The 13,886-nt window shown below is 41.4% G+C and overlaps 1 protein-coding gene across 13 annotated transcripts in view; it reads right to left on the minus strand.

The window, feature by feature from the left end:
- Window positions 1-595: 595 nt before the first annotated feature.
- Window positions 596-13,886, minus strand: part of LHFPL2 (LHFPL tetraspan subfamily member 2) — a 260,793-nt gene continuing 247,502 nt past the window's right edge. For all 13 annotated transcript variants that reach the window (XM_069096301.1, XM_069096291.1, XM_069096295.1 and 10 more), the window contains one exon: window positions 596-6,633. In XM_069096301.1, the coding sequence (XP_068952402.1) occupies window positions 6,377-6,633 (257 nt within the window). In that variant the 3' untranslated portion in view covers window positions 596-6,376. The remainder of the gene's footprint in view (window positions 6,634-13,886) is intronic.

The following is a 13,886-nucleotide window of genomic DNA, read 5'->3' on the forward strand; positions in this document are numbered from 1 at the left end:
CCAATTATGGTATGTTTATATGGCATTTCCTCACCAGGTGTGGTGGAGCGCGTGCATACACACAGACACAGACACACCCCTGTAGGCTGAGGCTGGCGGATCACTTGAGTGAGATCAGGGGTTCTGAGCTGTATCTGCTGTCTGCACTGACATCAATATGGTAAGTGGCAGAGGAGGGGGAAACCAGGTTATGTAGAAGGGTGGGGGGGAGGGGAAGGAACACTCCACCCACTCCCCCCAAAATACCAGAACAGGTTAGAAATGGAGGTCGAAACTTCCCTGCTGTTCCTCAAAACCAAAAAATGCTTTTGTGTTCAGTACTGTAGCTTTACTTTCTGGAATAATCTTCTACCTAAATTTTCTGTTTTTCCCCCATAACCATTAACTCTGAGACTCTTCTCAACAGATGTTTTACATCCTCATCTTTAAATAAAGATATGTAGCATTACCTATAAATAGAAGTTTTAGCCCACTTGGAAACTTTTTATTCCCTATCAAAAGCTCCATGAAATTAGCACAGAGTATATATACAATATGTTCTTGATCAGGAATCTATCCGCAGCAGTCAAATCAATACAATCAGGCACATTCGGAATAAGTTTATAAAGTCTAGTTTAATTGAGATCTTTGGGGGTGTGAAAGAAGGTAAATACATGTGCACAGCAACTTAGGCAATGCTAGAAAAACATGTTAGTTGAGAACACAATAGGAGTACCACAAATGATGACTGGCTCAAGCTAAGTCCATCAGCACAGTTTTATTTCTATTTGGCTCAAGTGGCTGTCACCTACCATCCGGCACTGAAGTCCTCCTTCACCTCCCCCCCTCCCCCATGATGCCTCAGGCCAATGGAGAGTTTCACCACAATCTCAAAAGAAAACATGGTCTTGCCTTCCATCCCTTTGGCCTCACAGAGCCATCTCCCCTAAATATAAATGTGTAACTACAGGTCTAGAATTTTTATAAAATTCCACTCACTGTCACTACACAGAAAATGCCTGTACTAAAAAGCAAGACTGGTGTGGCTGAGATGTGTGAAAACAGCCTCGAAGCAGTGGTCCCACATTGATGACAAGTGTAAAAAAAGCATATTCAGAAATAAGCTCCTCAGTGATTATACAGATATATATATGTATATATATATATATAAAATATATTTGCTACTAGAAATTAGCCTGACATAAAAGCAGCTTGGCAGCTTCACATTTCAAATTAAAGGCTAGCAAAAAATTGGGCCTGGGTCATCAGGCTTAACTCTCCAAAAAAACAAAAACGCCTGGTGATTTTATAGACTGAGATTAAACTCACATCAACAATCAGTTTCTTCTCATTTTCTCACTTTGGTATGCCATAGGTTTATGAGGCCAAAGCCCACATTCTTAACTCTCCTTTGCTTTGAACAGGATGATTCCCTCCCTCCCCCCAACCCTTTTCCAACTCTTCTCCAGTTTTCAAAAACAAAACATACGCCTTTGTTATTGCACATCTCTCACAGACTTGTGTATGTATATATACATGTACTTGTATATATATGTGCATACATATACATATATACATGCACACATATATATATTAAATATGCTACACTTCAAAAGAAGGACTATGGCACTTTACTGAGTACATGTTTAACAAAAGTTTATCAAACCACAGATTGAAAATGATTAAAAATACCCCCCACCCCAAGTCAATATGTTACACTGTTGAATTAACACACAGGTTTAAAGAATCCACAGAACCATCAGCAAACATTTCAGGAGCCTCATAATTCACTCTGCATCATCACAAGACCTTACAAATTCGCCTGAAGTGGAGACTTCGGCAAAATAAATAGGACTCTTCTGGTGCAATAGTCTAAGCATATGACATTTTCAGCGATATAATATGAGATGGTCAGCTGAAATGGATTACGAATATTGCAACTTTTTTTTTCTTATATCTGCTAGAAAAATGGAAGAGCTGAGAAATGAACAGTTAACATTTGCATTTCTTCCCTGCATAGTCTCCATCTTGAGTGGTTTTTAAATAGCTATTCAGAATAACCTGAGTCCAGGCCAAGACAATTTTCTGGAAGTTTTGGTGGAAGGAGATGTGTAGTGGTGGGTGGATGAATGGATGGATGACAGTTTATCTGATCTTTCAGTGTAGTTCAGCCATCAAGGTCTGATGTCACTTTTATCCACCAAGTAGATTTCCTTCCTGTTATATGGTTAGTTTCAGTGTGTGGGATGTTTTTCAGTGGTTTCATTTTCTTGGTACTTTTTAAGAAAATCCTGCAAGTTCCAACTAATGGAATGAAAATACTTTTTTTTTTTTGGCTCTGGACACAAATGTTTACATCTTGTAATCGATGGGAACAGAATAACTGTAGGGATAGCAGCATTCTTACAGCCAAGACAACAGCCACACAGATAAAGGTGATGATGGTATGATGTAAAGAGAGGGGGCTTTTTGGTTCTTGTAATTATTTAAGCCCATAGAAATTAGTTGGATTTCAAAAGAGATACTGAGATTGTTTCAAGGGTTGAAATGAAGGAGGAAAAAAAATAGGTGTGGGAACATTTGTTGATGAACCAAGAAAAGACCTTTGCCTAATGAATAAAACTGAAATACTTTGCCCTAAAAGCAATAACTGAACAAACAATGAAGCTGGATTATGTGCCTACATAGAAACTTTAAGGTCAGAGCATTAATACAAGATTGGACCCCAGACCTACCTAGCGTCTTTCTTAACCCTAGAATTATATGTGATAACAGATGCAGTTCGAGATTCTAAGCTGTTAGTGTAGACAACAAAAATGAGATAGAGAATCCACTCTTCAAAACAAGAGCTGAGTCACCAAGTCAAACACCTGCCTCTCCTTCTTCATCTGAGTCACAGGATTTACAATCTACTTACTACTTACTTTGGACTTCGGTCAAAGTGAGAACTAGTGGTTAGAACAGAAGACCTGAATATTCTTTTTTTCTCAGCATCAGAGCCAACTTCCATCCTGTGGGTGGTTCCTTGAGTTAGGTCAGGCTAACCTGCAGCCAAGCTTTGCTGCTACTGGCATTATGGCAGGTGTGTGTACTCACAAGCGACTGCAATCACTAGGGGAAGGGCAAGAGCCCAGCAGTGATTACGCAGCTTTTAAAGTGGGCTGCTGGAGAAAATCTCAGAAAGCCCAAATTCTGGAGCACTTCTAAAGGTTCAAAAGATTTCAGTCTCCCAGGTGGTTGGCTCAATCCTCTGGCCCTCAGTTGAGTCTGGAAACTTACTGAGGATAGGCTAGGGGAGGGAGAGCAGAGGGTGATGAGGTACAGGAAACAGGATGAAGCCTTCACAGAACCCTTTCTCACCTGAGATCAGAATTACCTAGGATGAAACTTGAGAATTTCCCATATTTTCTGTGAGGCCTCACAGAATGGATAGAGTTTCTAAAGCTAGAGGCACAGTGTTTTAGTAGCTTAGTGCTATACCAAAATGTGGAAGGCACGCCTCCCAAAAGGCATTCCTGTGTTTTCAGAGTACTACATCACCTTCTTCATTACTCTTGTACTTTACTCCAATGATTTTTGCATTGCCAACTTTTTAGGTGATTAGAAATATTCAACTTGGTAATTAGTTTGACTTATTGTTTGAAGTGACAATTTTTAACTTGATGTACTATATGCTGAGTCTCCTCCCCACCCCAACTCTAATCAATTATTTTGGGAGCTCTTGATTAAAACCATAGATCTAGAGCTGGAAAGGACCTCAGAAGCCATCTATTCTAATCCCTCCACTTTGAAGATGAAAAAAATTGATGTCCACCATCAATTGGGTGTGACTTGTCCAAGGTCACAAAGGTAGTTTGACCCAAGAGCCAATGCTTTTATTATTATTATCATCCACAGCCTTCTGCTGAAGATTATCTCTGCAATTAGAAATATTCAGACCATCATGGCGCCCGTACTCAAAGCATTCTCTGCCTGGTAAAATGGAAGGTCCTTATGAGCAAGCACAGTTTTCTTTTTTGACTTTGTGCCTGGCATACAAGAGCAGCTTAATGCTTAGTAAACTGAATTGATACAACACTAGCACTTCAAGAATCAAGGGTCACCTTCACACCATGAAGAGGAACTAGAGTAGGAATACCTAGCCCCCAGGGAGATCATGAATTTTCCTAAGTATTCCAATACAAGAGATCCAAAGACAAACACATGAGTCGGGTTTGCTGAGAAGAGTGGGAGAAATTCTTCTAAGCAGATGACTCGGGCCAGTTGTTTCCAGCCGAGTCAGCGTTCAGAGCTGAAAGGCTGTTGTAAGAAAGCAAAAATAAGGAAGCATCTCTGTTGGTCTCTTTGAAGGTTTCCTTGGGATCTGGCAGTCAATTTGATTTCACTGATAAATATTTTTAGATACTTCATGAAACAGAAGAAGTAACAGCCTTAGCTAATTTCACAAAAAATCCTTTTTCTCTAAATTATGAATGTCCAGATTTAGCCAATTCATGAACACGAAGGAACCTAAATGAAGATTTCACGCCTGTAAACCAGGGACTGTAGTATTGAGAGGAGTATTATGAATATGGTTTAAAAAATAAAGTTCAGAATCAATCAGAACGATAAAGCTATGAACATAGGTGTGCTTTCTGATCCCCAAGGCACTTTCCAAAGTTGGTAGAACTTTTCCAGAGACAGGGAGTAGACTTCCTGAGTTTGTCCACGTACCCTGAACATGCAACGGGTATCCACAGGGTGTTTTCAGATTTACTGACTCTTAAAACCTACAACTTCTGGGGAAACATTCCTTCATTACAGTCATTTCATCTTCTTTAAGTCTGTCCTCCAGAAGAGTTGCTATGCTTAGAAAAATTAAAGTCATGACTAGCTGTCCTTTTTTTTCCTGTTAAAAAAAAAGTCAGTTGTGGTAACTGTATTGCTGTTGTTGCTGCTAGATTTGGAAATACAGCTGACAGCAACGTGGTGAACAAACAGTGGGAAAATGTCTCCCCACAAATGCTGAGAATTTGGCAGGGCTTCTTAGTTAAGCATCTGAATGGGCCACAGCTGGCCCTGGGACATCAGTCTCTGGAATGAGGAAAGGGAATGAGCTTCCCTTCAGCAACTGAATGAAGCCAAGTCCTAACACCAGGAGAAAAACACATGATCTGCATTTGAACTGGAAATCTGGGACAGCCTCAGGTCTTGCTGGCCCCACCAGGCTGGCCTGTTTGACTATGTTCAGGAAAGAAAAGCATTTATCTCTCATTTTAGAGGTAGCCACCACTTAAAGCCTACTCTGACATTTCTAGATGTGGAGGTGACCCTGCATTCTTTCTCCAAGATTAAGCCGTGGCAGGTCCTACAAAGATGGAAAGGCTTCAAGCGGAGGCCTGCTGACAGTGTTTGTTGGTCAAGGACCAGCCTAGCTAGTCCAGAAAGGCAGCTGACCAAAAGTCTGGACGCTGAGGGCTGGGGGAGGAAGTCTTATTTTAGCCACAGACACTCACTAGTACTATTGCCTAAGGTGTAAAAAAGTGTCAGTGTCTGTGGGCTCAAAGTGTTGAAAAGACCAAAGATGGCAACTTCTTTACCACTAGGTTCTAAGACTTTCATCTTTACCCAGTTTCTCCAATCTCAGACTGACTTTTGGTCCACCCAACCCAAGAAGGTACCTCATCTTGAGGAATCTTCACATGGGGGAGGCTGCAATCCCCAGGTTAATATCACCTTCAGTTCTTTGCATGGTACCCAAGGAAGGCGAGTGCTTTGACCCAGTTAACAAAAGCCTGTTTCCCCTTTAACTTCCATGTTTCTTCCCCTGCAGAAATTGAGTGTAGTTTCATTTTCACCCAGCAAAGTTTTCTGTAACAGGCAGTAAGCTGTATTTGGAGTCACCTTAGACAACAGTCTCCTCCTCTGCCCCCCCCCCCAATTCATTCTGATGGGTGTTCTTTGTACAAGGGTCCTAAATTCGTGGTAGAAGCTGTTCTCAAAACACAGAGGATCCTTTTGACACCCCCAACCTAGTTCCCTGTCTCATCCTGTCCAGAATAAAGATTGCTGGCTTTAGTACTTAACTCAGAATCCTTCAGGGGCTCCTGGGAAGATGCAATCTAACAATGAGAGCATTTGTCAGCTATTTAACATGGTTTATATGCTATTTACATGCTTCTAAACCCCCTCCCCCACCTTGCCCCATTGGTGGCCTTGTGTCCAGCTTCTCTGACATGGGCTGTTTCTTCCTCTTGGTTCCTCAGAGTCCTGGGATGTAGGATGGTTTCAGTAGAAACAGGCCCCTGATGACATACGGATGGTCACAATCAGTGAAAACAGGAAAGTGGATCCTTTTCCAAAGTTAATCAGGAAAGAACAGGCTTTGATCTCTCTCTCTCTCTCTTTCTTTCTCAAATTAAAGGAGGCAGATCAGGTTTTTCCCTTCTTCAATTTCTTCTTGTACTTTGTCACTGGACGTGGCGATTTCGGCTTGTGCTGAGAAGACCGCGCAGATGAATGTCAGGACAGTACCACCAATGGCCGTGTAGAAGGCCCAGCCTAACGAGCATTCTCCTAGTTTATAGGCAGAAGCATAATGTCCACAGTAGTTTATTGCCTTCTGGGAACCCCAACCAGCAGGGTAGAGTATCAAGCCTAGGATAAGGAACAGACCTAAAGGAAGGAGAAAAAAAACAAGAATAAGAAGACTAGGAGCTGACAATGAAACAGAAGGTTCATCAGAGCTAGACAAACAATCCTGCTCAAACGTCCCTAACGATGATCATGCCTGCTCTGGACAGCCGCAGAATAGCCTTACAACTGATGGTGTGGGGAGACTGAGTCAGCTATGGCTCAGTGTTTGGAACAGGCCTGAACCCAATGTGTAATTGGGCACAAGACAGCCCTATTCTTTTGGTCACTTGACATAACCCTAGAGAGTCCTGTGGGTCTATCCATCCAAGGAATCGTAGGGGGCTCCATTTCATAGGCTTCAGAACTGAAAGAAATATTAGAGATCAACTAATTCAACTGTTTCGTTGTTATTGTTGTCCAGTCGTTTTAGCTGTGTCCGAGTCCTCAAGACCCCAACTGGGTTTTCTTGGCAAAGATACTGGCATGGTTTGTCATTTCCTTTTCCAGTTCATTTTACATATGGGGAAACCAAGGTCAACAGGGTTAAGTGACTTGCCCAGGGTCACATAGCCAATTAGTTTCTGAAGCCAGATTTGAATTCACAAAGTCTTTCTCTCTATCTACTGCACCACCTAGCTGTCCCTCACCACCTTGCTGCTTCTGTCTCATATCACAGACAAAAAAACCTGAGCCTCAAAGAGATGAAATGTCTTTGCAATGGAGCCAAGAGAAGTGAGGTTCAAATCTAGGTCTTCTGACTTCAGATCACAGGATCGGAGCTCTGGAGAGAAGGGACCTCTGAGGTCCTCTGGTCCAACCCTCTCATTTGTTCTGTGAAGTTTGGATTTAGTCAAAAGGCTGCTCTTGAGGACCTAGAGGACCACATGTGGCCTCAAGGGCAAAGGTTCCCCACCCCTGGCAATTAGATCAATTCCCTTCCACTCTGACCTTGACCAAAGTTATTTTCTATATGGTGAAAATTTAATGCAGTCACCCTAAGGTAAGGGTTTTGTTAGAAAGAGGTAGTGAACTGAATTCTGTTTCCCATTAGCAGATCTTGATTTTATTTTTTTTTTAAAAAAGGGAGGCAGCTCAGAATCTAGAAAATCTGAGTTCAACCCCCCCCCCCAACACTTACTAGCTCTGTGATCCTAAACATCACTTAACCTCTGTTTGCCCCAGTTTTCTCAGCTATTAAGTGGGGATAATAATAGCTCCTATCTCACAAGGTTGTTGTGAGGATCATATATAATATTGGTAAAAAGTGCTTAACTGTAAGAAATGATGCATTCAACAATCTTAGAGAAACACGGAAAGACTTGCATGAAATAATAAAGAACCAAACAAGCAGAATCAAAAGAACATTATATACAGAACAAGTAATATTGCTTTAAGAACTACTTTGGGTGAATAAGTCATTTTGATTATTATAAATACCCAAATTAACTATAAAGGACATATGACGGAAGACGCTATCTGCATCCAGAGAAAGGACTGAGAAATAGAAGTACGTATAAAATACTTTTACACACACACATACACAATGCGCATGTGCACATGTGCCTATTTGTGTCTAATGGTAGCCATCTCTAGGACAAGGAGGGAAGAAAAAAGGGGAAAAAAAGAAATTTACATGATAACTTTATTATATACTTAAAAGGAATAGCAAGTTCTACATAGTAGATTTGTGGTTTCACGTACAATCATCTTTTTTTTTTTTATCATACCATGTTATAGAAATGCTTGCTGTATTCCATAAATTAAGAATAAAATAATTGTTTTCAGAAAGTGCTTAACATAGTGCCTGGCACATAGGAGGTGCTATATAAATGTTTTATCTTCTTCCCTTCCCCCACCTAAAGAAATGCTTCTCTGCTTATGAAGCTGGGACTTGTTTTGTATCTTTGAACCCACCAGGAAAAAAACCCCAACAGATCAGTAATGATTTGGTTTGTACAATGAACAGTCAAACTGATGACCAGGAGAGATGAGCGTTTATTCTGCTGTCATGGCTGGTGGCTCAGCAGGATGAAAACAAGAGTTTCTCTCTTATCTTCATAACATGAAGCCATCCTTTATGCTCTGCTCAATATAGGCACCCAGAGAAGAAGCTCAGCATGAAGTCTGCAGTTTGTTTTTTATCACATAGGCAAATGAGGCAGAAATCTGTTTGAAAACTGGGTTGCAGTTGTTAATGAACGTCCCTCCAGAAACAGCATGTTATTGAATTGAGGCAGAGAACTGGAATCTAGTGACTTCAGCTTGCTGAACCTCACTTTCCTCATCCATAAAATGGGATTAACCACACTTGCACTACCAGCCTCACAGGATTATTGTGAACAAAATCCTTTGTAAACCTCAGCTCATTGACATTGATCTTGAAAGCACTTTAGGGGCCTTGTAATTGAACCCCTTCATTTTAAGAATGAGAAGACTGAAACTCAAAGAGGTTAATGACTTGCCCGGAGTCCCAGAGCCAGTAAGTGGAGTGGTGGCTAGTGCTAGACTTGAAATTAGAAAGACCTGAATTCAAATCCTCTCTCAGATAATTACTGAGTTGACCTTGGGTAAGTAACTTATTCTTTCTGTGCCTCAGTTGCCTAAACTGGAAAATTAGTTGGATTCAGTAGCCTCTAAGCTCTCTGCTAGGTCAAAATACAATAGTCTCCAACTACTAGCCTCCTTGGCTTCCTTTAAGTCCCCAAAATTCCACTTCTTACAGGAAGCTTTCCCCAGTGCCTTCTTAATTCTGGTACCTTCCTTCTGTTAATTATTTGTCCTATACATAGCTAGCTTGCTTTGCGTGATGTTTCCGTCACTAGATTGTAAACTCCTCGAGGGCAGGGATCATCTTTTGCTTTTTTTGTATCTCTTAGTACTTAGTAAACTTAGTACAGTACCTGGAATATAGTAGGCACCTAATAAATGTTTAGTGAATGAATGAACAAGATTATGATTCCCCATAAGATGTAAGGCAAATGTCCAAAACAAATTCAGAGCCTTGGGACTTCACGACTCCAAGTCCAGTGCCCTCTGCATTGTCCCACCCCATACCACAGGAATGGGAGCCATTATACGTTTCTCTTTGTTTGAGTGATTATCAGTGCTGTGCTGCAAGCTGGTAAACTGATCGTCCTGGGTGCCCTGAAGTTATAAGAAGACTACTTAGGTTCCCAAAAGAATCTTGGCTTGGGGTACCATGTGCCTATAGTTGGAGCTGGCTATGATATCAGGAGAGCAAGCAGACCTTGTCTCTTTCTCTGATCTCCAGACATTCTGGGGAATGCTCTTAACCCATGAATCTACACACAGCTTTGCTATGAATCTTTAACCTTGCACAGGCCCCCATCTGGGTAAGTGTTGGCACTTCTTGCTTTCATAAAGACTAAACACCATGATGTCTTTCAGTGTGAATTGTGGCTCTGATTAAATATTAATTCTGCACTTAATTTGCCTCACATGGTTTAAACAAGCCCAGCAAACACGATGGATGTGTTCTAATGTTTGTCAGAAGCACAGGCATGGAGCTACAACCTTTGTGCCTGTGCCAGGCTCAGGAAGGTGGCAGGAGATACAATTACTCAGCCCTATTTCAAGGGTAATGTCTGTTCAGCTCTTTTCTCAGGATCAGAGCATGGCTGATGACTGATAACTTCTGAACATGAATTGGGCTGATAAGGATTCTTTCTCCTACCCTACTCCCACTCCAAAAACTATTTACAGATGGCTTAGGTGTCTTCTACCTGATGGCATGTACACGGCTTTGCCAACATCTGAGAATATGCTGTCTCAGGATGTCTCTATTCTACTTGCAACTGAGGCAAAGCTTATGGTAGCACTGTTGTCATTGATTCATTTTGGCCGTGTCTGACTCCTCATTACTCCATCCGGAGATACTAGAGTGGTTTGTCATTTTCTCCTCCAGTTCATTTTACAGATGAGGAACTGAGGCAAGCATGGTGAAGTAACTTGCCAAGGGTCAAACAGCTAATACCTGTCTAAGGCCAGATTTGAACTCAGTCTTCCTGACTCTAGCCCCTGAGCTGTATCCACTGCTGATCTCAATTCATGATATAGGAAGGCAGATTTCTCTTACCTTATGGTTGGTACCTACAAGCCTATTTAAAGCCTTATTCTAGATTTTTATAAGCCCACAAGAGAGTGAATATGAGAGTGGAAACAAAACAAAAAACCAAGCAAGGGAACATCTGCAGTTCTGATCTTAAAGCCAGGAGCCAAAGTACCCTGGGCAAGCAGCCTGTGCAAATAGCCAGTGTCTTGTCTAGAGGCCTACAGAGGCTGGGCTATTTTGGTAGAAGGAAGCTGCCTTCTGTTTTACTGGTGACCACTGTCCACTCTATCCTTGGCTGGGAAACCTGAATTGTTCTTGTTTCTAGGAACAGTAGAGTGCTGGCACAGACTGGGATGGGTCATTCCTCTAAGGCCCTTGGCCTGAGTGGTCAGCTAATAGGTCAAGAAGAGTTGGAAGGGGCTACGGTCCAATCCAAGGCCCTCATTTTGTAGAGCAGGAAACTAATGCTCACAGACAGCAGCAACATAACCACCTGCCCCCCCCCCCCCCCACACACACACACCACCACACACACTTCCTTGAAGCCAGGGACTGTCTTTTGCCTTTCTTTGTATTTGTATTCCTTATGCATGGCACTGTGCCGGGCATGCAGGAGACACCTAACAGATGTTTGCTGACTGACTGACCAAGGTCACACGTAAGTAAATAGTAGATCCAAACCAAGAAAACACCAAAATTCTGACCAGGAAAGCAAACAGAATATTAACCTCTAGCTGAGTTCAGACTATTTCAAGGAAACAATTTGCACCTTCCCATTGGAATATTTGGCTGTCTTCTAGCTAAGTGTTTTCCTTTCTTTCCCAAGGCAGGCAAGGATTTACAGAAAAGTTCAATGACTCAGGTAACCTTCTCAGCAGGGAAACTGATATGTGGGTGATTCAGAAACAACTCTGATTTTCACTGAAATAAATGCCTGTAGTCTCCAGTAGGCAGGACTCACATGTATTTTTCATTCTTTCTTTTTAAAATTTTCTATTTTATTTATGGAATAAAGAAAACATTTCCATAACACTACAATAAAAAAGATAATTGTCCATGAAACTACAAATGTACTATGCACAACTTGCTATTCCTTTCAAATATACAATTATCATGTAAATGTCTTTTTCCCCTTCCTCTCCCACCCTACCCCCTACCCTAGAGACAGCTATTATTAGATACAAAAAGGTACGTATGTGTTAAAATATTCTATACATCTATTTCTCAGTTCTTTCTCTGGATACAGATAGATTTTTCTTCATATGTCCTTCATAGTTAATTTGAGTATTTGTAATAGTCAAAATAATGTATTTGCTCAAAGTCTTAAAACAATATTGCTGTTACCATATATAACATTCTCTTGGTTCTGCTCATTTCTCTCTTCATTATTTTAAGTCTATCTGTGTTTTTTCTGAGATCACTGAATTCATCATTTCTTATAGCACAGTAGTATTCCGTCACAATCTTATGCCACAGCTTGTTCAGCCATTCCCCAACTGACAGACATCCCCGCAATTTCCAGTTCTTTGCTATCACAAAGACAACTGCTAGAAACATTTTAGAACCTCTAAGTTCTTTTTCTTTTCCCTAATTGTCTCTGGAAATAGACCACGTAGTGGTATTTTTCAATGATGGGAAGCAGATCTGATGGTCTGACCTTGGAAACCAGTCCCCAAACCCTCCTGCCACCGCTCTTAGTTAGGAGCAGCTCTCTGGCTCTGGACGGACTTCAACTGGCACACCCATCATCAGTCCATCACACTGGGACCGTTGTCCTGACAGATCTCAAACAGACTTTTAAATTCCTGATCAAATAGCAAAAGGAAGGTTTTCATAAGCATCACAAAATAAAGCAGAAAATTAGTTCAACATTTTCATAAATGTAGCATAGTCTAGTAGCCTAATACCCTGCTGTAATTTCTAGGTTTCTTTTAGGAAGAGAGAGCATAAAATAATGATTGTGTTCTCATTTGGGGTTTTCTTGGCAAAGATACTGGGGGGGGGGTTGCCATTTCCTTCTCTGACTTATTCTCCAGATGAGGAAACTGAGGCAAATAGGGTAGAGTGACTTGCCCAGGGTCACACAGCTAGTGAGTGTCTGAGGTTGGATTTGATCTAACATCTTCTGACTCCAGGCACTGAGATCTACCCACTACACCGCCTAGCTGGCCTTGTTTGTTTTCGTCTCACCTAAGTTTCTCACATCTCTTTCTTTTCCTAGAAAGCCATCCCTTGTAACAAAGAATTTTTTATGTCATTGGACTTTAACTGGGAAATGCAAATCCCCTGATAAGGGCAGTCTCCAAATGAGGAACTGTGGTATAGGGGAAAGAGAGCTAAATCTCCAATCAGTGGCTCTGGTTCTAACATTGATGGCGTTGCTACTAACTACCCATGTGCCTTTACCTGGACAGCTAGGCAGTACAATGGATAGAACACTGGGCTTGGAATCAGGAAGGCCCATCTTCTCAAGTTCAAATTTGGCCTCAGACACTTACTTACCAGCTGTGTGGCCCTGGGCAATTAAGTCAATTTGAGCTCCCTCAGTTTTCTCACCTATAAAATATGGCAGTTGGACCAGATGATTCCAACTCTAAAATCTTATGGCCCAATTTTAGGAAGAATTATATATGTGGAAAAAGGAAGAAAGGGTTTAGATTTCAGAACCAGTCTACACAGCCAATTGGTATGACTTTTTGTTCCTGGGCAGTTGGTAGGTAGGATAGTTTTGTTGCTGATTTCAGCTCCTTCTTTTGGCCCAAATGAGAAGTTTGGCTTCAAATGGTTTTTTTTTTTGTTTGATAGCTGTGTTGAAAGCCTTATGAAACTGATGATCTGCATTAACCCACTTTTCAATTGACAAATACGTGTTTCTGTAGCCAGCTTCCGCAGGATGAAAGAATGAGAAGAGGCAAAAAGGAGGTGGATACTCTTGAGATGCTGGATTTTTGCTCTTTTCTTCCAGCTTCGCACTTAGAATACCCAGATTTGGGGAGCCATTCCTGCCATACAAACACTGTATTTTTAATGTATGCTCCATATGACAAATATATTGTGCTAGGTCCTCAGGCAGACATAAGATAGTTGAGACGTATCTACCTCTCTCCTGGAGACAAGAGTCAGTGAGTGTGGTGAACTAGAAAGCACCAGGCTAAGAGTCAAGTGATCTTTGCTGATGAGTGAAGTAGTATAGATGGAGAGGAAGAAAGGAGAGGAGAGG

This window comes from Petaurus breviceps, unplaced genomic scaffold (assembly GCF_028583685.1).
Source record: "Petaurus breviceps papuanus isolate PSGF00001 unplaced genomic scaffold, PetGlider_PUasm1.0 229, whole genome shotgun sequence".
Classification (NCBI taxonomy): Eukaryota; Metazoa; Chordata; class Mammalia; order Diprotodontia; family Petauridae; genus Petaurus; species Petaurus breviceps.